Source organism: Cherax quadricarinatus, chromosome 67 (genome assembly GCF_038502225.1).
Source record: "Cherax quadricarinatus isolate ZL_2023a chromosome 67, ASM3850222v1, whole genome shotgun sequence".
Classification (NCBI taxonomy): Eukaryota; Metazoa; Arthropoda; class Malacostraca; order Decapoda; family Parastacidae; genus Cherax; species Cherax quadricarinatus.
The window spans coordinates 7028599-7051641 of NC_091358.1; the positions used below are offsets into that span (position 1 = coordinate 7028599).

The window sequence follows — 23043 nt, forward strand, 5'->3', positions numbered from 1 at the left end:
GATTTATCCGTTCATAAGAGGAACTTGCAGTGTGTGGGATTCCCCAGGTTGAAGCCCGGGTTAAACACCAAATACCGGAACATATTGTGGGATGAGAGAGTGTGTGTTTAACTTTGAGGAAATTGCCTAATCTCTTCCCGTTAAGGGGATTCGATGCTACTGAAACCCTGTCGTAAAGAATTTAATCTACATTCATCAGATAAAAACCTCTTTACCGTCCATTCTTTCCCATCCCCCAGGGCGCTGTTGTAATCCCCACGGGTTTAGAGCTACCCCCTGACAATAATAATAATATAATATCTTTATTTACTACAAGTACATGTACAAAGTATACAGACCATAGCTGACATCAATGACATACTACTATATAGAAAGCATGTCAGTGTCCCAGGATGCGACCCACACCAGTCCACTAACACCCAGGTACCTATTTCACTGATGGACGAATAAAGACAACAGGTGTAAACACGCCCAATGTTTCTACCCTGGCTGGGGATCGAACCCGGATCCTCACCGTGTGAAGCGAGAGCTTTAGCCACCAGGCCACCAGAATGAAAGCCTTTTAAAATTTACACTGATAAACCTAACTGTGTTTGATGGTAATCATAATAGGAAGAGCCATGTATTGTTTTAAACAGCCGGAATGGACAGTGACATTACAGCTTTTGCCAGAGGGAGGATCGAGCCTTCACGGGGTTTATAGCGTCGTAATAATAATAGTATACAGTACAGCCGGGCTGTGATTCGTACGTTGGTTTGCCTGCGGCAGGCACTAACAGTCTGGTTGATCAGACCATGATAAACTGCGAGGCCTGATCATGGACCGGGCCGCGGGGGTTTTGACCCCCGCAACACCCTCCAGGTAGACTGAGAAGTAAACGACTAAGACGCCAATAATACAGAGAGGTGGAGAGCACGTTTTTATTGTGGCAACGTTTCGCTCTAAGTAGAAACGTGGTCGTGATGTACCCAGCAATGGTGGAAGGTTGTAAGGAGGTGACTCTGGGCATGCTGGGCAGGGTGATGCCCACACACCATCATTCATACCCTCGCTGGCTGCCCCGGAGTAAGGTAGGAAGGCTTCTGCCTGCCATCTTTGTTTACTCTCAGCTGGTGTTTAATATGCCACCTGTCTGACTAGTGCCAGAAAGGCACACCATCTTAGTACCTTTCTTTTGTGACTAACACTGTTTTATTATATATAAAATATATTACCTGTATACTGCAGAAAAGATATACGTTATTTTTATTTGTGTTTGTAAAAGTTAGGGATCACACACACACACACACACACACACACACACACACACACACACACACACACACACCAGTGAAGAGGCGGAGTCAGGAGCTGTGAATCGACCCAACCTAGTTGATCAGGTCCTGATCCACCACAAGGCCTGGACATGGACCGGGCGGAAGGGGAGTTGACCCCCGAGAGCCTCCTTCATGTATTCAAATTCAAATTCAAATTCAAAGTTTATTCTCTATAAGGATTACAATGCTGAGTTTACAGAAATTTGGTTATTGTTTGGTTTACATGTAGTAAAATTGTGATTACAGAGTGTACCACTAGAACGCTTAGCATGGCTAGGCATTACAGAGTGTACCACTAGAACGCTTAGCATGGCTAGGCATTACAGAGTGTACCACTAGAACGCTTAGCATGGCTAGGCATTACAGAGTGTACTACTAGAACGCTTAGCATGGCTAGGCATTACAGAGTGTACCACTAGAACGCTTAGCATGGCTAGGCATTACAGAGTGTACCACTAGAACGCTTAGCATGGCTAGGCATTACAGAGTGTACCACTAGAACGCTTAGCATGGCTAGGCATTACAGAGTGTACCACTAGAACGCTTAGCATGGCTAGGCATTACAGAGTGTACCACTAGAACGCTTAGCATGGCTAGGCATTACAGAGTGTACTACTAGAACGCTTAGCATGGCTAGGCATTTCGGGCATACTTAGTTTTATTCTAAATTGTAAAATATTACAAATTATGAGGTAAGTTGGTATTATGGCTAAGTGACTAAATACTAGTTTGTGAGTTTAGCAATGTGAATGCTTTTGTTTTGGCACAGTACATAGTTTCAGTATTGGAGTATCACAGGATTCATTATTTTAAGACTGAGATTAATATTTCTGTTTATGGTCAAATGAGTGAGCGAGTGTAAGTGTGAACCACCAGGTGGTATTCGTGTAGTTAGTTGACGGGGTGTATTAGGGAGATAAGATGTTTTCTAATGGTAGTTTTGAAGGTGATGAATGTGTCTGCAGTTCTAGAGTTCTCAGGTAGGGTATTCCAGATTTTAGGGCCTTTGACATACATTGAATTTTTGTAAAGGTTTAGTCGGACACGGGGAATGTCGTAGAGATGTTTGTGTCTGGTGTTATGCCTGTGGGTTCTGTCACAACTATCAAGAAAGCGTTTTAGGTCAAGGTTGATATTAGAGTTTAAGGCCCTGTAGATATAGATTGCACAGTAGTAAGTGTGGATGTACTGAACTGGGAGTAAGTTTAGATCTATGAAGAGTGGGGGGGGTGTGTTGCCAGGGATGGGATTTAGTGATTATTCTTACTGCAGCTTTTTGTTGGGTTATTATTGGCTTTAGGTGTGTTGCTGCAGTTGATCCCCAAGCACAAATAGCATAGGTGAGGTATGGATAAATAAGTGAGTGGTATAGTGTGAGAAGGGCATTTTGCGGCACGTAGTATCGTATCTTGGAGAGGATCCCAACCGTTTTGGATACTTTTTTGGCTATATGCTGGATATGGGTGCTGAAATTCAGGTTGTTGTCAAGGTATAAGCCTAGGAATTTTCCCCCATTATTTCTGGTAATTAGAGTGTTGTCAATCTTAATGTTAATTTGTGCATCTCCTGCTCTGCTACCAAACATAATATAGTAAGTTTTGTCAGTGTTAAGCGTAAGTTTATTGGCTGTCATCCAAGTCGATATTTTAATCAGCTCCTCATTCACAATGGTGTTGAGGGTGGCAAGATTAGGGTGAGAGATGACATAAGTCGTGTCATCAGCAAAGAGAATGGGTTTCAGGTGTTGGGATACGTTTGGAAGGTCATTGATGTATATGAGGAAGAGCAGGGGACCAAGGACACTTCCCTGCGGAACTCCAGTATCAAGTGGCCGTGTTGCTGATGCTGTGTCTTTAATGGTGACGTACTGATACCTATTAGTAATGTAAGATTTGAAATAAGCAAGCGCATGGCCTCTTATACCGTAGTGATCAAGTTTGTGGAGTAGGATTTCGTGGTTTACTGTGTCAAAAGCTTTTCTTAGGTCAATAAAAATTCCTAGTGGATATTCCTTATTTTCCAATGCTGTGTAAAGCAGATCTAGCATTTTTATGATTGCATCATTAGTGCTTTTATTTTTCCTGAATCCAAACTGGCAGGGGTTGAGTATGTTTTGAGCCGTTATAAATGAATACAGTCTCCTGTGCACGAGTTTCTCAAAGATTTTGGATAGCAATGGTAAGTTAGATATTGGCCTATAGTTGTTTAAGTCTGTAGGGTCACCACCTTTATGTATTGGTGTAACCCTTGCCATCTTGAGTAGTTTCGGGAAGGTGCTAGTCTCTATTGACTTGTTAAAAAGTAATGAAATAGCATGCGAAAGGACATGGGCCGCTCGCTTGTACAGTAATGGTGGGACATGAGACAGATTCCCCAAGTTATTTTTAAGTGACTTTATGATCTCAATGACTTCCGTGGGCTCAGTTGGTGCAAGATAGAAGGAATTAGGGAAATTTCCATCTAGGTAGTCCCCGGCATGGGCATTGGTATGTGGGATTTTACTGGCGAGATTAGATCCTATGTTTGAGAAGTTGTTTATCTTGTTAGCTGTGTCAGTGGGATGTAGTGGTGTTTCATTAGGTTTAGTTAGGACAATATTCTTGCTTTTTCTCAGTTTGTGGGTCCCTAGAATCTGAGAGAGTGTTTTCCAGGTCTTTTTTATATCTCCTCTAGTGTCTGTGAATCTACTGGAGTAGTATAGTTGTTTGGCTTTTTTTATTACTTTGGTGAGAGCTGATGAATAGTGTTTAAGAGTATCTTTGTGTATTAAGCCCTGTCTATATTGCTTTTCATATTGGTGTTTCTTGTCAGTGGATTTCAGAATGGTGCTGGTTAGCCATGGGCAACCAAGCCGTTTGTTTGTGATCTGTTTTGTTTTTATAGGACAATGTATGTATACCACGTATAGGTGAGTACACACACACACACACACACACACACACACACACACACACACACACACACACACACACACACTGGAACAGTCTGTAGAGTGAAGTAGTGGAGGCAGGATCCATAGCTTCAAGAAGAGGTACGATAAAGGTCTTAGAGCAGGAAGAGTGGGGACGTAGTGGCTACCAGTGAAGAGGCGGGGCCGGGAGCAGTCAACCACGCAACCACAAGTGATTACACACATTCATGCGCGCGCACACACACACACACACACACACACACACACACACACACACACACACAAGGAGGAAGATCTTGGGGTGAGCATAACACCGAGCATGTCTCTGGAAGCACACATCAACCAGATAATTGCTGCAGCATATGGGCGCCTGGCAAACCTGAGAATAGCGTTCCGATACCTTAATAAGGAATCGTTCACGACACTGTACACTGTGTACGTCAGGCCCATACTGGAGTATGCAGCACCAGTTTGGAACCCACACCTGGTCAATCACGTCAAGAAGTAAGAGAAGGTACAAAGGTTTGCAACAAGGGCAGTTCCAGAGCTCAGGGGAATGTCCTTCGATGAAAGGTTGAAGGAAATCGGACTGACGACACTGGAGGACAGATGGGTCAGGGGAGACATGATAAGTACATACAAGATACTGCGTGGAATAGATAAGGTGGACAGAGACAGGGTGTTCCAGAGAGGGGACACAGAAACAAGGGGTCACAATTGGAAGCTGAAGATTCAGATGAGTCACAGGGAAGTTAGGAAGTATTTCTTCAGTCATAGTCGTCAGGAAGTGGAATAGCCTAGAAAGTGACGTAGTGGAGGCAGAAACCATACAGAGCTTTGAGACGAGGTATGACAATGCTCAGGGAGCAGAGAGAGAGAGAGAGGATCTAGTAGCGATCAGTGAGGAGGCGGGGCCAAGAGCTGAGTCTCGACCCTTGCAACCACAATTAGGTGAGCACAATTAGGTGGGTGAGTACACACACACTCGCCTTATGTCTATTGTACTTAGTGGTTAGGAAAGTCACCGAGACTGACTAGTGAACTAAACATTTGCGTCTTAGACGATGGCACACTGGCAGGCACCAACTAGTGCCTTCTATTACATCTTGAGCAGGTGATGACACGGGGACAGGCCATGGCACACTCATCAGTCCAATACTCGTGGAGTATGTACATGTCAAGTGAAATTATAGGGAGGTTCTCTGGCCAAACCTTAGACACGTGAACCCCGTTTGAACCTTGTACATAGGCCGTGCCTCATAAGGGACAGGAAGATGTGGTAAGCCTGGGCTCGCCACGAATGTCAATACATCGCCTCCAATAACAATTCATCAGTTGCGTTCTTGATACCATCACTTCCTAAACACCAACTCTGAAAACACATCCTTAATTCACCCACATGCGAAATCATCCCAGCAAGTAATCTATAGATTAACATTCTTACTACGAGGTAGGTTAACCACTACCCACCTTACGTACAGCATCGTGCCTTGAGACCTTCTAGATAGCATTACTTGGACGCAGTGCTCGAGGACAAGCTGAATGATATGAGGAGAATGAAACAACGAATGGCCAGTCTAGACTTCCATTTTATCTCGTATCTTCTCACAGAGTGCTTGATCTTGGCCAGATTAACATATTTTATAAGATGTTCACCCTTGTATGACAACCCGAAATTAGTAATAAAGGTAGAATTACCGACATATATGCATTTTTACCTAACAACCAGGGGCGTTGCCCCCTGGAATACCCTCCAAGTGGATTCCAGGAGACAGAGGAACCAGGACCCCGAAACTAAATGATCACAACACATTCCTGAATTCGATATTCACGAAAATACTCGCAAGTTGGTCTAGATGGGCAGTGGGACCCAGCTACACTCCCAGCAAGACCTCGTTGACAACCACTGTAGAATACTGAATTACGGTAACCTCGTCTTAAAATAATTCCTGCATATGGAAAGCTACAAAATTACCTTCTCTAACTTAGAGCTAATACTTTAGTCTTGAGTTAGAACGTTGCAGAAATTACCGCAGTGCAACATGTCTGGGAGAACTTATCATTGGTAGGATGGTTGAGCATTGTCGTACTGGCGTGTGTAAACGCCATTACCACTAAAGGAAAGTATCAATTTGACTGTCGTGTCAAATTTGTGAGAACACAAGTTAGACGGCGTGACGGTACACACATTCTTATAATCAGAGTTTGTTGAGAAATGAAGCAACTGTCTTGCATGATCATGTGTATTAAGAAATACACATTATGATCATCAGGTTACGAATAATTGCGTCTACCCAGATGGTAACACATCTCTTCCGGCTGTTTATGAACGTGTTTGGCCACGGCTGTGTTCTAATGACGGAGACAATGGTAATATGACAGTAATTTGCTAAACCCCGTGGCTCGGTTGGCAACGCTATCGCCTCACACAATGAGTGTCCGTGGTTCAATCCCCAGCATGGGTGGAAATATTGGGTATTTTTCCTTACACCTGCGGCCCCTGTTTACTTAGCAGTAGGTACCTGGGTGTTAGCAACCTTAAACCTGCTGTCCCCGTTCACCTAGCAGTAAGTAGGTACCTGGATGTTAATCGATTATGGTGTGAGTGGCATCCTGGTGCAAGATTGAAGGATCACAATGGAAATAAGACAGACGGTCCTCGATGACGCAATAACTCTCTTGGTTTAACCTGGGTGGCTAACCCTCCCTACCCCGGATTATCTTGGGTTGTTAACCCTTCTTACCCCGGATTATCTTGGGTTGTTAACCCTTCTTACCCCGGATTATCTTGGGAGGCTAACGTTCCCTACCCCGGGTACAAATATCCCAACAAATCTTGTCTTGATAAAGACCAGTAATGGGTGAGACGTGGAAATAAAGGTCGTCTCTGTTCCTCGTTTTCCTGGCAACTCCCGCCATGGCGTAGCATCATTCATTATGCAATAAGTTCACAGTAAACAGGTGATATCACAATACACAGAACACCCACTGTGAACTTCCAAGTGCTTTCGTGAATTCTGACATTATCAAGGACCTGTAAAATTAAAGGATCACCAAAAAGCATATAAGGACGAGATTACACCTCGCGGTCACCAAACAACACAAGGGTCAAGTGGTGTTGTATGTTGACCGCGAGGTGGAATCTCGCCCTTATATGCCTTCTGCTGATTTTTTACAGTTCCTTGATAATGTGAAAAATCACGAAAGCACTTGTAAGTTCACTATTTTTTCACAGTGGTTGTTCTGCTTCCTTCATTACATAAATAGTTTAAAAAACACGTCGTGGGGGTCGCTGGAGGAACGATGGTAGCAAGGAAACTGGTAGCTCCCTCAGCTCTCACACTGAGGTCCGGGGTTCGATCCCCTGTAATGGTGACAACATTAGGACGTGTCTCCCTAAGACACCTGCTAACCCTGTTCACCTACTAGTAAAATAGGTAACTGGGTGTTAGTGGACTGGTGCTGGTTGCATCCTGGGGACAAGATTAACCTAATTTGCCCAAAATGCTTAGCATAACAAGGGACTTTCTATATAGTATGTCACTGATGTCAACTATGGTCAGTATAAGATATATCATATACGTGCAGAAATAAAGATTATTAATCATTATAATGGTGTCTGCTAGGATCCAGTTATGGCAGGTGTCTGCTAGTATCCAGTTATGGCAGGTGTCTGCTAGGATCCAGTTATGGCAGGTGTCTGCTAGGACCCAGTTATGGCAGGTGTCTGCTAGGATCCAGTTATGGCAAGTGTCTGCTAGGATCCAGTTATGGCAGGTGTCTGCTACGATCCAGTTAAGGCAGGTGTCTGCTAGTATCCAGTTATGGCAGGTGTCTGCTAGGATCCAGTTATGGAAGGTGTCTGCTAGGATCCAGTTATGGCAGGTGTCTGCTAGGATCCAGTTATGGCAAGTGTCTGCTAGTATCCAGTTATGGCAGGTGTCTGCTAGTATCCAGTTATGGCAGGTGTCTGCTAGGATCCAGTTATGGCAGGTGTCTGCTAGGACCCAGTTATGGCAGGTGTCTGCTAGGATCCAGTTATGGCAGGTGTCTGCTAGGATCCAGTTATGGCAGGTGTCTGCTAGGATCCAGTTATGGCAGGTGTCTGCTAGTATCCAGTTATGGCAGGTGTCTGCTAGGATCCAGTTATGGCAAGTGTCTGCTAGGATCCAGTTATGGCAGGTGTCTGCTACGATCCAGTTATGGAAGGTGTCTGCTAGGATCCAGTTATGGCAGGTGTCTGATAGGATCCAGTTATGGCAAGTGTCTGCTAGGATCCAGTTATGGCAGGTGTCTGCTAGTATCCAGTTATGGCAGGTGTCTGCTAGGATCCAGTTATGGCAGGTGTCTGCTAGGATCCAGTTATGGCAGGTGTCTGCTAGGATCCAGTTATGGCAGGTGTCTGCTAGTATCCAGTTATGGCAGGTGTCTGCTAGGATCCAGTTATGGCAGGTGTCTGCTAGGATCCAGTTATGGCAGGTGTCTGCTAGGATCCAGTTATGGCAGGTGTCTGCTAGGATCCAGTTATGGCAAGTGTCTGCTAGGATCCAGTTATGGCAAGTGTCTGCTAGGATCCAGTTATGGCAGGTGTCTGCTAGGATCCAGTTATGGCAGGTGTCTGCTAGTATCCAGTTATGGCAAGTGTCTGCTAGGATCCAGTTATGGCAAGTGTCTGCTAGTATCCAGTTATGGCAAGTGTCTGCTAGGATCCAGTTATGGCAGGTGTCTGCTAGGATCCAGTTATGGCAAGTGTCTGCTAGGATCCAGTTATGGCAGGTGTCTGCTAGGATCCAGTTATGGCAGGTGTCTGCTAGTATCCAGTTATGGCAAGTGTCTGCTAGGATCCAGTTATGGCAAGTGTTTGCTAGGATCCAGTTATGGCAAGTGTCTGCTAGGATCCAGTTACGGCAGGTGTCTGCTAGGATCCAGTTATGGCAAGTGTCTGCTAGGATCCAGTTATGGCAAGTGTCTGCTAGTATCCAGTTATGACAAGTGTCTGCTAGGATCCAGTTATGGCAAGTGTCTGCTAGGATCCAGTTATGGCAGGTGTCTGCTAGTATCCAGTTATGGCTAGTGTCTGCTAGGATCCAGTTATGGCAGGTGTCTGCTAGGATCCAGTTATGGCAGGTGTCTGCTAGGATCCAGTTATGGCAGGTGTCTGCTAGGATCCAGTTATGGCAGGTGTCTGCTAGGATCCAGTTATGGCAGGTGTCTGCTAGGATCCAGTTATGGCAGGTGTCTGCTAGGATCCAGTTATGGCAGGTGTCTGCTAGGATCCAGTTATGGTAGGTGTCTGCTAGTATCCAGTTATGGCAGGTGTCTGCTAGGATCCAGTTATGGCAGGTGTCTGCTAGGATCCAGTTATGGCAGGTGTCTGCTAGGATCCAGTTATGGCAGGTGTCTGCTAGGATCCAGTTATGGCAGGTGTCTGCTAGGATCCAGTTATGGCAGGTGTCTGCTAGGATCCAGTTATGGTAGGTGTCTGCTAGTATCCAGTTATGGAAGGTGTCTGCTAGGATCCAGTTATGGCAGGTGTCTGCTAGTATCCAGTTATGGCAGGTGTCTGCTAGGATCTAGTTATGGCAGGTGTCTGCTAGGATCCAGCTATGGCAGGTGTCTGCTAGTACCCAGGCATGGCAGATGTCTGCTAGGATCCAGTTATGGCAAATGTCTGTTAGTACCCAGTTATGGCAGGTGTCTGCTAGTACCCAGTTATGGCAGGTGTCTGCTAGTACCCAGGCATGGCAGGTGTCTGCTAGGATCCAGTTATGGCAGGTGTCTGCTAGTACGCAGGCATGGCAGGTGTCTACTAGGATCCAGTTATGGCAGGTGTCTGCTAGGATCCAGTTATGGCAGGTGTCTGCTAGTACCCAGGCATGGCAGGTGTCTACTAGGATCCAGTTATGGCAGGTGTCTGCTAGGATCCAGTTATGGCAGGTGTCTGCTAGTACCCAGGCATGGCAGGTGTCTACTAGGATCCAGTTATGGCAGGTGTCTGCTAGGATCCAGTTATGGCAGGTGTCTGCTAGTACCCAGGCATGGCAGGTGTCTACTAGGATCCAGTTATGGCAGGTGTCTGCTAGGATCCAGTTATGGCAGGTGTCTGCCATCTTAAGATTCCACTCCACCAGCTTCACCCATAACATTTGTAAACAGCCCGCATCCGGTGCTCTCCCAGTCATCTTACCAGACTTACAGTTATCCTTTGGTTTGTTCAGTGAGGCTTCACACCTACGGATGTTAAAACAGTTTATGGGTCATCAGTTGACAAACGTTCGCGTTAGGTGACACCCATTCATACACTTGTTTCATGACGACGAATCACCACTATGTTCTATCCGCTGAAGAGGGCCTCAATTGGAGACCGAAGTACAAAACTCCCATCTCTGGAGGGGGGCTTCAGGGTCAATGCCCCAGCGGCCCGGTCCGTGACCAGGCCTCGTGGTTGATCAGGGCCTGATCACTCAGACTGTTACTGCCGGCTGGTCAGGTAGTGACTTTAGGTATATGTCCAGCGTCTTCTAGAACAGTGTTTCATACACTGTTTGTTCATCTATCTCTTGTCATTTCCTTCGTCAATAAAGATACCCTAGGTAAAGTTCGTCAGGAAACAGGACAAGTGTTTCCTGACGCGGGTCTTAGTCATATAATGGCCCGCAGCGGGAATTTTTGATCACCTGACCGAGGCCTTCCGCTGGCTTACCCTTCCACCCCTTTAAAAATTATGGCTATAAAGTCATAACCAATGGATTTAAGGTACCCAAAAACTCCACATGTGTCTAATTTATCATATACCCCTAATACTCTGATAGTTCCCAAAGCTTAGTATATCGGTATTCCGGTTAAGGAGGTCTTAAAGTAGACCTCTTTAACCGGATACTACAATATTACAGGGATAAGAATAATTAAGAAACACGCAGTAAGTAGATATGTGTATATTGAATGTTATCACAAGAACACTGAATATGGAGGAGCACTGCAGGAGGCCTACTGGCCCATACAAGGCAGGTCCCTCTCAAAAGTTGTAAGATTTACCTTTTATCTTACTACTAGCACTACTACTACTACTACTGGTGCTACTACTACTACTACTACTACTAGTGCTACTACTACTAGTGCTATTACTACTACTGGTGCTACTACTACTACTACTACTACTACTGGTGCTACTACTAGTGCTACTTCTACTGGTGCTGTCAACTACTGCTGGTCACTGGCTGCTGCTGCTGGTGCTGTACTGCTAGTGCTGTACTACTGAGGTGAAGTGCTACTGCTACTGCACTACTACTACTGGCAGCACTGCTGCTGGTGTGCTATTGCTGCTGCTGGTGCTGCTACTGTGCTGCTGCTACTAATGCTGGAGTGCTGCTACTGCTACTGGCTGTTGCTGCTGCTACTGGTGCTACTGCTGGTGCTACTACTACTGCTACTGTGCTCACTACTTACTAGTGGGCTACTACTACTGGTGCTGTTTTCACTGGCTGGTGCTGTTCTACTGCTGGTGCTACTGCTACTGTGGCTATTGCTGGCTAGCTACTGCTGCTGCTGCTGGCTGCTGCTGCTGCTGTGCTACTGTGCACTGTGCTGTACTGCTGCTGCTGCACTGGTGCTGCTGCTGTACTGCTGTGCTGCTGCTGGTGCTGCTACTGTACTGCTGTGCTGGTGCTGCTGTGGTGCTGCTGCTACTGCTACTGCTGGTGCTGCTGGTGCTGCTACTACTGGTGCTGTGCTGGTGCTATACTGCTGGCTGCTGCTACTGCTGCTGCACGGTGCTGCTGCTGCTGCTGGCTGCTGCTGCTGGCTGCTGCTCTGCTGCTGGTGCTGCTGCTACTGGTCTGCTACTGCTGCTGCTGCTGCCTGCTGGTGCTGCTGCTACTGGCTGCTGCTGCTGCTGCTGCTGGTACTGCTGCTGTGCTGGTGCTGCTGCTGCTACTTGCTGCTGCTGCTGTACTGCTGTGCTGTGCTGCTGCTGGGCTGCTCTGCTCTGCACTGCTGTTACTGCTGTGCTGATGCTGCTGCGCTGCTGGCTGTGCTGCTGCTGCTGCTGTGCTGCTGCTGCTGTGCTGCTGCTGCGCTCTGCTGCTATACTGCTGCTGGCTGTGCTGCACTGCTTGGTGCTACTGCTGGTGCTGCTGCTGCTACTGCTGCTGGTGCTGCACTGCTGCTGCTGGTGCTGCTTGGTACTGCACTGCTGCTGCTGCTGCTCTGGCCTGTCTACTGCTGGTGCTGCTCTGGTACTACTGCTGCTACTGCTGGTGCTGCTACTGGTGCTACTGCTGGCTGCTGCTGCTGTGCTGCTGCACTGCTGCTGCTTGTGCACTGCTACTGCTGCTGGTGCTACTGCTGCTACTGTGGTGGCCTGCTACTGCTGCTAGCTGCTGCTGCTGCTGGTTGCTACTGCTTGGCTGCTTACTGGCTGCTGTACTGCTGCTGCACTGCTGTTGCTACTCTGCTGCTGGTTGCTGCTGCTGGCTGTTGCTGCTGCTACTGCTGTGCTCTGCTACTGCTGGCTCTGCTACTGCTACTGACTGCTGCTGCTACTGCTACTCTGGTGCTGCTACTGCACTGGTGCTAGCTACTGCATGTCTACTGCTACTGCTGGTGCTGCTATGTACTGCTAGCAGGTGGTGCTGCTAGTGCTACTGCTAGGTGCTGCTACTGCTGCTGGTGCTGCTGCTGCTGCTGCTGTGCTGCTGCTGGTCTGCTATGCTGCTGCTGCTGTGGTCTGCTACTACTACTGCTATGCTACTGGCTGCTGCTGCTACTACTGCTGGCTGCTACTACTGCTGCTATGTGCTGCTACTACTGGTGCTGCCTGCTGCACTGCTGTGCTACTACTGCTACTGCTGTTGGCTGCTGCTACTGCTGTGCGTGCTGCTGCTGCTGACTGCTGCTGCTGCTGCTGCTGGTTGGCTGCTACTGCTGCTGCTGTTGCTGCTGCTGCTGCTGTGGTCTGCTACTGCGGTGCTGTCTGCTGCTGGTGCTGCTGCACTCTGCTGGTGCTGCTACTGCTGTCTGTGCTGCTGGTGCACTGCTGCTACTGCTGGTGCTGCTACTACTGCTGCTGGTGCTGCTACTGGTGCTGCTGTGTTCTGGCTGCTGCTATGTGCTATACTGCTACTGCTGGCTGCTACTGTCTACTGCTGGTTGCTGCTGTGCTGCTGCTGCTGCTGGTGCTGCTACTGCTGGCTGCTGGTGCTGCTGCTGCTGCTGCTGCTGCTGCTGCTGCTACTGCTGCTGCTGCTGGCTGCTACTGCTGGCTGCTCGGTCTGCTGCACTGCTGGTGCTGCTGCTGCTGCTGGCTGCTGCTGCTGCTGCTGGTGCTGCTGCTGCTGTGCTGGTGCTACTGCTGCTGTCTGCTGCTGCTGCTACTGCTGCTGCTGGTGCTGCTACTGCTGCAGGCTGCTGCTGCTGCTGCTGCTGGTGCTGCTACTGCTGCTGCTGGTTGCTGCTGCTGCTGCTGCTGTGCTTTGCTGCTACTGCTGGCTGCTGTGCTGCTGCTGCTGTGCTGGCTTACTGCTGCTGCTGCTGCTGTGCTGGCTGCTGCTCTGCTGCTGGCTGCTGCTCTGCTGCTGCTGCTCGCTGGTGCTGCTGTGCTGCTGCACTGCTGCTGCTGCTGGTATCTGGCTGCTCTGCTGCTGTTGCTGCTGCTGCTGCTGTGGCTGCTACTGCTGCTGCTATGCTGCTGCTACTGCTGCCTCTGCTGCTGCTGCTGCTGCTGCTGCTGCTGGTTGCTGCTGCACTGCTACTGCTGCTGCTGCTGCTGCTGCTGCTGCATGCTGCTGCTGTTGGCTGCTGCTGCTGCTGCTGGTTGCTCTGCTGCTGCTGCTGCTGCTGCTGCTGCTGCTGCTGCTGCTGGTTGCTGCTACTGCTGCTGGTTGCTGCTGCTGCTGCTGCTGGCTGCTGCTGCTGCTGCTGGCTGTGCTGCTCACTGCTGCTGCTGCTGCTGCACTGCTGGACTGCTGTGTGCTGCTGCTGCTGGTGCTGCTGCTGCTGCTGCTCACTGCTGCTGGTTGCTGCTGCTGCTGCTGCTGGTTGCTGCTGCTGCTGCTGGTGCTGCTGCTGCTGGTTGCTACGTGCTACTGCTGCTGCTGCTGGTGCTGCTGCCTGCTGCTGGTGCTGCTACTGCTGCTGCTGTGCTGCTGCTGTGCTGCTGCTGCTGCTGGTTGCTGCTGCTGCTGCTGCTGGTTGCTCACTGCTGCTGGTTGCTGCTGCTGCTGCTGCTGCTGCTGCTGCTGCTGCTGGTTGCTGCTGCTGCTGCTGGCTGCTGCTGCTGCTGGTGCTCTGCTGCTGCTGCTGGTTGTCTGCTGCTGCTGCTGCTGCTGCTGCTGCTGTGCTGCTGCTATGCTGGTGCTGCTCTGCTGTGCTGCTGTGCTGCTGCTGCTGCTGGTGCTGCTGCTGCTGCTGCTGGCTTGCTGCTGCTGCTGCTGCTGCTGCTGCTGCTGGTTGCTGCTGCTGCTACTCTGCTGGTTGCTGCTGCTGCTGCTGGCTGTGCTGCTACTGCTGCTACGGTGCTGTGCTGCTGCTCTACTGGTTGCTGCTGCTGCTGCTGGTGCTGCTGCTGCTGCTGCTGCCTCTGGTTGCTGCTGCTGCTCTTGCTGGTGCCTGCTGCTGCTACTGCATGCTGCTGCTGCTGCTGCTGACTGCTGCTGCTGCTACTGCTGCTGCTGCTGCTGCTGCTGGCTGCTGCTGCTGGCTGCTGCTGCTGCTGCTGCTGGTGCTACTGCTGCTGCTACTGCTGCTGCTGCCGCTGCTACTGCTGCTGCCGCTACTGCTGCTGCCGCTGCTGCTGCTGCTGCTGCTGCTGGTAGTGCTGCTGCTGGTGGTACTGCATTTGCTGCTGCTGCTGCCTGTGTGCTACTGCTGCTGCTGGTGTGCTACTGCTGCTGCTGGTGCTGCTGCTGCTGCTGCTGCTGCTGCTGCTGCTGGTGCTGCTCTGCTGCTGGTGCTACTGCTCTGCTGCTGTCTGCTGCTGCTGCTGCTGCTGCTGCTGGTGCTGCTACTGCTGGGCTGCTGCTGGTTGCTGCTGCTGCTGCTGTTGCTCTGCTGCTGCTGTCTGCTCTGCTGCTGGTGCTGCTGCTGCTGCTGGTGCTGCTGCTGCTGCTACTGCTGCATGCTGCTGCTGCTGCTGCTGCTGCACTGCTGGCTGGCTGCTGCTGCTGTGTGCTACTGGTCTACTACTACTACTACTACTGGTGCTGCTACTACTACTAATAATAACTAACAATAAACAGTTTATATAGGAGTGAGGAAGAGCCAGTTGTGAGTGTGGGGAAAGTTCGTGAGGCAGTAGGTAAAATGAAAGGGGGTAAGGCAGCCGGGATTGATGGGATAAAGATAGAAATGTTAAAAGCAGGTGGGGATATAGTTTTGGAGTGGTTGGTGCAATTATTTAATAAATGTATGGAAGAGGGTAAGGTACCTAGGGATTGGCAGAGAGCATGCATAGTTCCTTTGTATAAAGGCAAAGGTGATAAAAGAGAGTGCAAAAATTATAGGGGGATAAGTCTGTTGAGTGTACCTGGTAAAGTGTATGGTAGAGTTATAATTGAAAGAATTAAGAGTAAGACGGAGAATAGGATAGCAGATGGACAAGGAGGCTTTAGGAAAGGTAGGGGGTGTGTGGACCAGGTGTTTACAGTGAAACATATAAGTGAACAGTATTTAGATAAGGCTAAAGAGGTCTTTGTGGCATTTATGGATTTGGAAAAGGCGTATGACAGGGTGGATAGGGGGGCAATGTGGCAGATGTTGCAAGTGTATGGTGTAGGAGGTAGGTTACTGAAAGCAGTGAAGAGTTTTTACGAGGATAGTGAGGCTCAAGTTAGAGTATGTAGGAAAGAGGGAAATTTTTTCCCAGTAAAAGTAGGCCTTAGACAAGGATGTGTGATGTCACCGTGGTTGTTTAATATATTTATAGATGGGGTTGTAAGAGAAGTAAATGCGAGGGTCTTGGCAAGAGGCGTGGAGTTAAAAGATAAAGAATCACACACAAAGTGGGAGTTGTCACAGCTGCTCTTTGCTGATGACACTGTGCTCTTGGGAGATTCTGAAGAGAAGTTGCAGAGATTGGTGGATGAATTTGGTAGGGTGTGCAAAAGAAGAAAATTAAAGGTGAATACAGGAAAGAGTAAGGTTATGAGGATAACAAAAAGATTAGGTGATGAAAGATTGAATATCAGATTGGAGGGAGAGAGTATGGAGGAGGTGAACGTATTCAGATATTTGGGAGTGGACGTGTCAGCGGATGGGTCTATGAAAGATGAGGTGAATCATAGAATTGATGAGGGAAAAAGAGTGAGTGGTGCACTTAGGAGTCTGTGGAGACAAAGAACTTTGTCCTTGGAGGCAAAGAGGGGAATGTATGAGAGTATAGTTTTACCAACGCTCTTATATGGGTGTGAAGCGTGGGTGATGAATGTTGCAGCGAGGAGAAGGCTGGAGGCAGTGGAGATGTCATGTCTGAGGGCAATGTGTGGTGTGAATATAATGCAGAGAATTCGTAGTTTGGAAGTTAGGAGGAGGTGCGGGATTACCAAAACTGTTGTCCAGAGGGCTGAGGAAGGGTTGTTGAGGTGGTTCGGACATGTAGAGAGAATGGAGCGAAACAGAATGACTTCAAGAGTGTATCAGTCTGTAGTGGAAGGAAGGCGGGGTAGGGGTCGGCCTAGGAAGGGTTGGAGGGAGGGGGTAAAGGAGGTTTTGTGTGCGAGGGGCTTGGACTTCCAGCAGGCATGCGTGAGCGTGTTTGATAGGAGTGAATGGAGACAAATGGTTTTTAATACTTGACGTGCTGTTGGAGTGTGAGCAAAGTAACATTTATGAAGGGATTCAGGGAAACCGGCAGGCCGGACTTGAGTCCTGGAGATGGGAAGTACAGTGCCTGCACTCTGAAGGAGGGGTGTTAATGTTGCAGTTTAAAAACTGTAGTGTAAAGCACCCTTCTGGCAAGACAGTGATGGAGTGAATGATGGTGAAAGTTTTTCTTTTTCGGGCCACCCTGCCTTGGTGGGAATCGGCCGGTGTGATAATAAATAAATAAATAAATAAACGATGTTGATATAAATAAAAAACACGACGTTTACATAAATGTTTATATTAAAAACATCGGTGAGGGGCTCATGTAACATCTATAATATAAACATTATAAACATTGATGGATAAACATTCAAACTCTCAACAGAATACTTTAAAAAAATATGTTTTACACATTCTATATGTTCTAAGTTGATGATAAATTAATGATTTATAAAGAATGTGTTTAAAAAGTCCTCGACCAGAAGAAGGTCTCCGAGTAAGACCGAAATATCCAGGCCATTTCCTACCGTGGAAGATTACGTGTGTTAATTTTTCCTACTGTGAGTTGCTGTCCAACCTCAGTCATTGTCAGCTATTAGGACGTCCCGTGGCCTGGTTGACAACGCTATCGCCTCACACACTGGGTGTCCGTGGTTTGATCCCCGGCAGGGGTGGAAACATTGGGCGTGTTTCCGTACACCTGTTGTCCCCATTCACCTAGCAGTAAGTAGGTACCTGGGTGTTAGTCACCTTACACCTGCTGTCCCCATTCACCAATTAAGTAGGTACCTGGATGTTAGTACACTGGTGTGGGTAGCATCCTGGGGGACAAGACTGAAGGACCACAATGGACACACTGATTTTCTGGGGTTATCTTGGGTGGCTAACCCTCCGAGGTTAAAAATCCGAACAAAATCATCTGTCTTATCTTACCCACAACAAGTACCAAGGTACCTACTTAATGTTAGGTGACTAGGGACAACAGGTGTAAGGAGACACACACATACGTCTCACCCATCCTGTAAATACAACACAAAAACAAAGTGAATGATTTTTTTATTGTTGCTACTGTTGTTGTTTCTGTTGTTTTTGTTACTGTTGTTTCTATTGCTATTGTTTCTGTTTTTGTTGCCGTTGTTGATGTTGTTTCTGTTGCTGCTGTTTCTGTTGCGGCTTTCTGTTGCTGTTGTTTCTGTTGCTGTTGTTTCTGTTGCTGTTGTTTCTGTTGCTGTTGTTGCTTCTGTTGCTGTTATTTATGTTGCTGTTGTTTCTGTTGCTGTTTCTGTTGCTGTTGTTTCTGTTGCTGTTGTTTCTGTTGCCGTTGTTTCTGTTGCCGTTGTTTCTGTTGCTGTTGTTTCTGTTGTTTCTGTTGCTGTTGTTTCTATTGCTGTTTCTGTTGCTGTTGTTTCTGTTGCTGTTGTTTCTGTTGCTGTTGTTTCTGTTGCTGTTATTTATGTTGCTGTTGTTTCTGTTGCTGTTTCTGTTGCTGTTGTTTATGTTGCTGTTGTTTCTGTTGCCGTTGTTTCTGTTGCCGTTGTTTCTGTTGCTGTTGCTTCTGTTGTTGTTGTTTCTGTTGCTGTTGTTTCTGTTGCTGCTGTTTCTGTTGCTGTTTCTGTTGCTGTTGTTTCTGTTGCTGTTGTTTCTGTTGCTGTTGTTTCTGTTGCTGTTATTTATGTTGCTGTTGTTTCTGTTGCTGTTTCTGTTGCTGTTGTTTCTGTTGCTGTTGTTTCTGTTGCCGTTGTTTCTGTTGCCGTTGTTTCTGTTGCTGTTGCTTCTGTTGTTGTTTCTGTTGCTGTTGTTTCTGTTGCTGCTGTTTCTGTTGCTGTTTCTGTTGCTGTTGTTTCTGTTGCTGTTGTTTCTGTTGCCGTTGTTTCTGTTGCTGTTGTTTCTGTTGTTGATGTTATTTACTATTATTATTACTTCACTATTGTTTGACTTGAGCGAAACGTCGTCTACCTGGGGCCTACCTGAAGATAATGTTTCTCTCCTACTTATGGATTCTGGACAATCAATAGTCTGTAGGTTTTGTAAACAATAACCGAGCCACAATCTATTATTAACAATAACCAGGTTATATACACCGAGAAGTGTATGTTTCTCAGTGTATATACACCGAGAAGTGTATGTCTCTCAGTGTATATACACCGAGAAGTGTATGTCCCTCAGTGTATATACACCGAGAAGTGTATGTCTCTCAGTGTATATACACCGAGAAGTGTATGTCTCTCAGTGTATATACACCGAGAAGTATATGTCTCTCAGTGTATATACACCGAGAAGTGTATGTCTCTCAGTGTATATACACCGAGAAGTGTATGTCTCTCAGTGTATATACACCGAGAAGTGTATGTCTCTCAGTGTATATACACCGAGAAGAGTATGTCTCTCAGTGTATATACACCGAGAAGTGTATGTCTCTCAGTGTATATACACCGAGAAGTGTATGTCTCTCAGTGTATATACACCGAGAAGTGTATGTCTCTCAGTGTATATACACCGAGAAGTGTATGTCTCTCAGTGTATATACACCGAGAAATGTATGTCTCTCAGTGTATATACACCGAGATGTGTATGTCTCTCAGTGTATATACACCGAGAAGTGTATGTCTCTCAGTGTATATACACCGAGAAGTGTATGTCTCTCAGTGTATATACACCGAGAAGTGTATGTCTCTCAGTGTATATACACCGAGAAGTGTATGTCTCTCAGTGTATATACACCGAGAAGTGTATATCAGTGTATGTACATGAAAATGAACTTTGAAACCCATTTAAGGCATCAGAGTGACCTTGTTCGGTGGGTCAGCAGGTTAAGTTCGGTTTAATGACCTCTCGCGATTCACGAAATCATAAAAGCGTAAGATTTTAGAGCTCACTTGCCATGATTATTATTATAATCAAAACTAAGCGCTAAACCCACTCATTTGCCCGGAGTTTCAAGTCAGAAATAAAGTGGACCCCCGGTTAACGATATTTTTTCACTCCAGAAGTATGTTCAGGTGCCAGTACTGACCGAATTTGTTCCCATAAGAAATATTGTGAAGTAGATTAGTCCATTTCAGACCCCCAAACATACACGTACAAACGCACTTACATAAATACACTTACATAATTGGTCGCATTCGGAGGTAATCGTTATGCGGGGGTCCACTGTATCTGAATGACCCTCGTACTGTGGACGCTCTTCAGAGAGGTGGGGGAGACTGACCTAGATTGGCCTGGTCACCTCCCTCCCAGTGCCTCCTGAAGGCACTTCAGGTGGCACTTATAGACTTCACCTTAACCTAGATATGAATTGTTTTGTGTTGGCACTCTAGGCAGACTGTGTGATGGTCAGGTAACCAGCAGACACTGTGTTGGAGGCTGTGTGATGGTCAGGTAACCAGTAGACACTGTGTTGGAGGCTGTGTGATGGTCAGGTAACCAGCAGACACTGTATTGGAGGCTGTGATGGTCAGGTAACCAGCAGACACTGTGTTGGAGGCTGTGTGATGGTCAGGTAGCCAGCAGACACTGTGTTGGAGGCTGTGTGATGGTCAGGTAACCAGCAGACACTGTGTTGGAGGCTGTGTGATGGTCAGGTAACCAGCAGACACTGTGTTGGAGGCTGTGTGATGGTCAGGTAACCAGCAGACACTAGTGTAGACTGTGATGGTCAGGTAACCAGCAGACACTGTGTTGGAGGCTGTGTGATGGTCAGGTAACCAGCAGACACTGTTGGAGGCTGTGTGATGGTCAGGTAACCAGCAGACACTGTGTTGGAGGCTGTGTGATGGTCAGGTAACCAGCAGACACTGTGTTGGAGGCTGTGTGATGGTCAGGTAACCAGCAGACACTGTGTTGGAGGCTGTGTGATGGTCAGGCAACCAGCAGACACTGTGCTGCAGACTTTGTGATGGTCAGGTAACCAGCAGACAATTTTCGGATACACTTTTTCAATCACGTTATCCAAAACTCTGTACAGAGGAGCTTAATAAGTGAGCTCACTCTGTAAGTAACCAGATATAGTGTTGTAATCTGTAAAAAAGCACTTTATCCACGATGAAAAAATATATATGTACTTAGGTAACCACATACACGAGAGGTAAGCACGTCGCAAAATGATTATTAATTGCGTTTGCTTAATGGGGTTGTAAAGCCTATTTGACCACACTAGGGTCATTAAGCCTATTACAAAATTTAAGGGGTGGAATGGTAAGCCAGCTGAAAGCCTCTGACAGATGACCAAAAGCCGTGCCAGGACACACCTGTCCTTTTCCCTGACCAATCTTACCTGACCTGACCTTTAAGGCTTTATGTTACCTTTTAACCAGCATTCAAGGATATTTTGATCCATAAAGGAGGGGGTTTTAAAGTCAGTTCCTTGAGAGAAATACATCTCTGGCGGTGTATAATACATTCTGTGGTGTTTCTCGCAACACTGTGTTGGTGTCTTGCGACTCTATACTGTATTTCAGTGTTAATTAGTAGATTTTATATTAGATTTTGGAGATATATTTTAATTATTTGATTACTACTTTTGCTGCTAGTACTGTTATTACTACTACTACTATATTGCTATTATTACTACTGCTATTGTTACTACTAATACTATTGCTACTACTATTACTTCTAATTCTTACACTATTACTACCACCACTACTGATATTACTGCTACTACTGCTGTTACTAATACTATTACTACTGCTATTACCGCTACTACTCTTACTACTGCTATTACTACTACTATTACTAATACTACTACTACTCCTACTACTACTACTATTACTACTACTGCTGCTTATTACTATTACTACTACCGCTGCTGTTAGTACTCTTGTTATTTACACTATCATCATCATTATATACTTAACCTCTCGTGACCTACCTTCTCTGTCTCAAAGTTTCAAGTCAACCTGACAATACAACTCGCTAACAAATGTATATTTATAGACAAGATTGCATTTCTCAGCCAGCAGGAGTTGCCCTTTCGCAATACCTGCCCCTTGATCAGGTGGCTAAGGGCAATAAAAACACATTCCTGGATGATTCGGCGTGAAAATAACTACATTGCCTGCAGTGTATAGTAAGAATAGCGAAGGGAGAAAGAAAGAAACGATGATAAAAATGTAAAAAAAGGGGAAGAAACTTGAGGTGGGAATTTCGGGTGAGTTATAATCAAGTTGTGAGGGTGTGGGTTAAAAAGTTGAAGTGGAAGGGGTGCGTGAGGTGTGTGTGTGGAGGGGAGAGGAGGGTTTTTTTGGGGGGGGAGGGGTGTGAGGGGGGGGTGAGAGTCACTTAAAGTTGAAGGAAGGTGGGTAGTGAGGGTGAGGCCAGCATCCACGGTGGACGGGAGACTTCATCTCCTCATCTCCCGGCAGTGAGCATCTCTCACGTAGCCAGCACAGGTAAGTGATCTCGTAACATTGATCTTGACCAGGACAGGCGCTTAATATGAACTGGAGAGAGAGAGAGTTAACTTAGTGCCATTTACACACCCTACTTAAGTCGTCTGACTTGCATGTCACAAAACTTAAGGTCACTCAGTGCATTTTGCATATCTAACTTGCAATAATGTTAGTAGGATTACAGACAATGCTAGGTAAGGGCGAAACATTGCCGAAATAAAATGTCGCATTAGTTGCACTTGCGTCCTTTTATCTAACATTTCTAAGCTACATAGCGTAAGTTCTATGTATCTGAACCTCCAATAGAGGTGTTTAAGGAGTTTCTGTCTTATTCTAGGTTATTGCTTAGAATCAACCAGTGTTTACAATATAATATATATATATATATATATATATATATATATATATATATATATATATATATATATATATATATATATATATATATATATATATATATATATATATATATATGTGTGTGTGTGTGTGTGTGTGTTGCGACCCCTGAATGGGTCACAATGTATATAATGTATATTACATTTTCATATAATTTTATATTGCTTATATCTGCGATAATAGCTAAATCATAAATATATTGCTTTATATTATTATTTGACTTTGTTATATTGT

At 46.6% G+C, this 23043-nt stretch overlaps 1 protein-coding gene across 2 annotated transcripts in view; it reads left to right on the forward strand.

Annotated features, from left to right (window-relative positions):
• Positions 1-929: 929 nt before the first annotated feature.
• The window catches only part of LOC128699701 (uncharacterized oxidoreductase dhs-27-like), a 92106-nt gene continuing 69992 nt past the window's right edge, over positions 930-23043 (forward strand). Inside the window, exon 1 of one of the 2 annotated variants that reach the window (XM_070099381.1) lies at positions 930-1071. In XM_070099381.1, coding sequence (XP_069955482.1) covers positions 964-1071 — 108 coding nt within the window. In that variant the 5' untranslated portion in view covers positions 930-963. Of the gene's footprint in view, positions 1072-22321; positions 22414-23043 lie in introns of those variants that run through there. The other variant, XM_053792447.2, reaches the window with a different exon arrangement.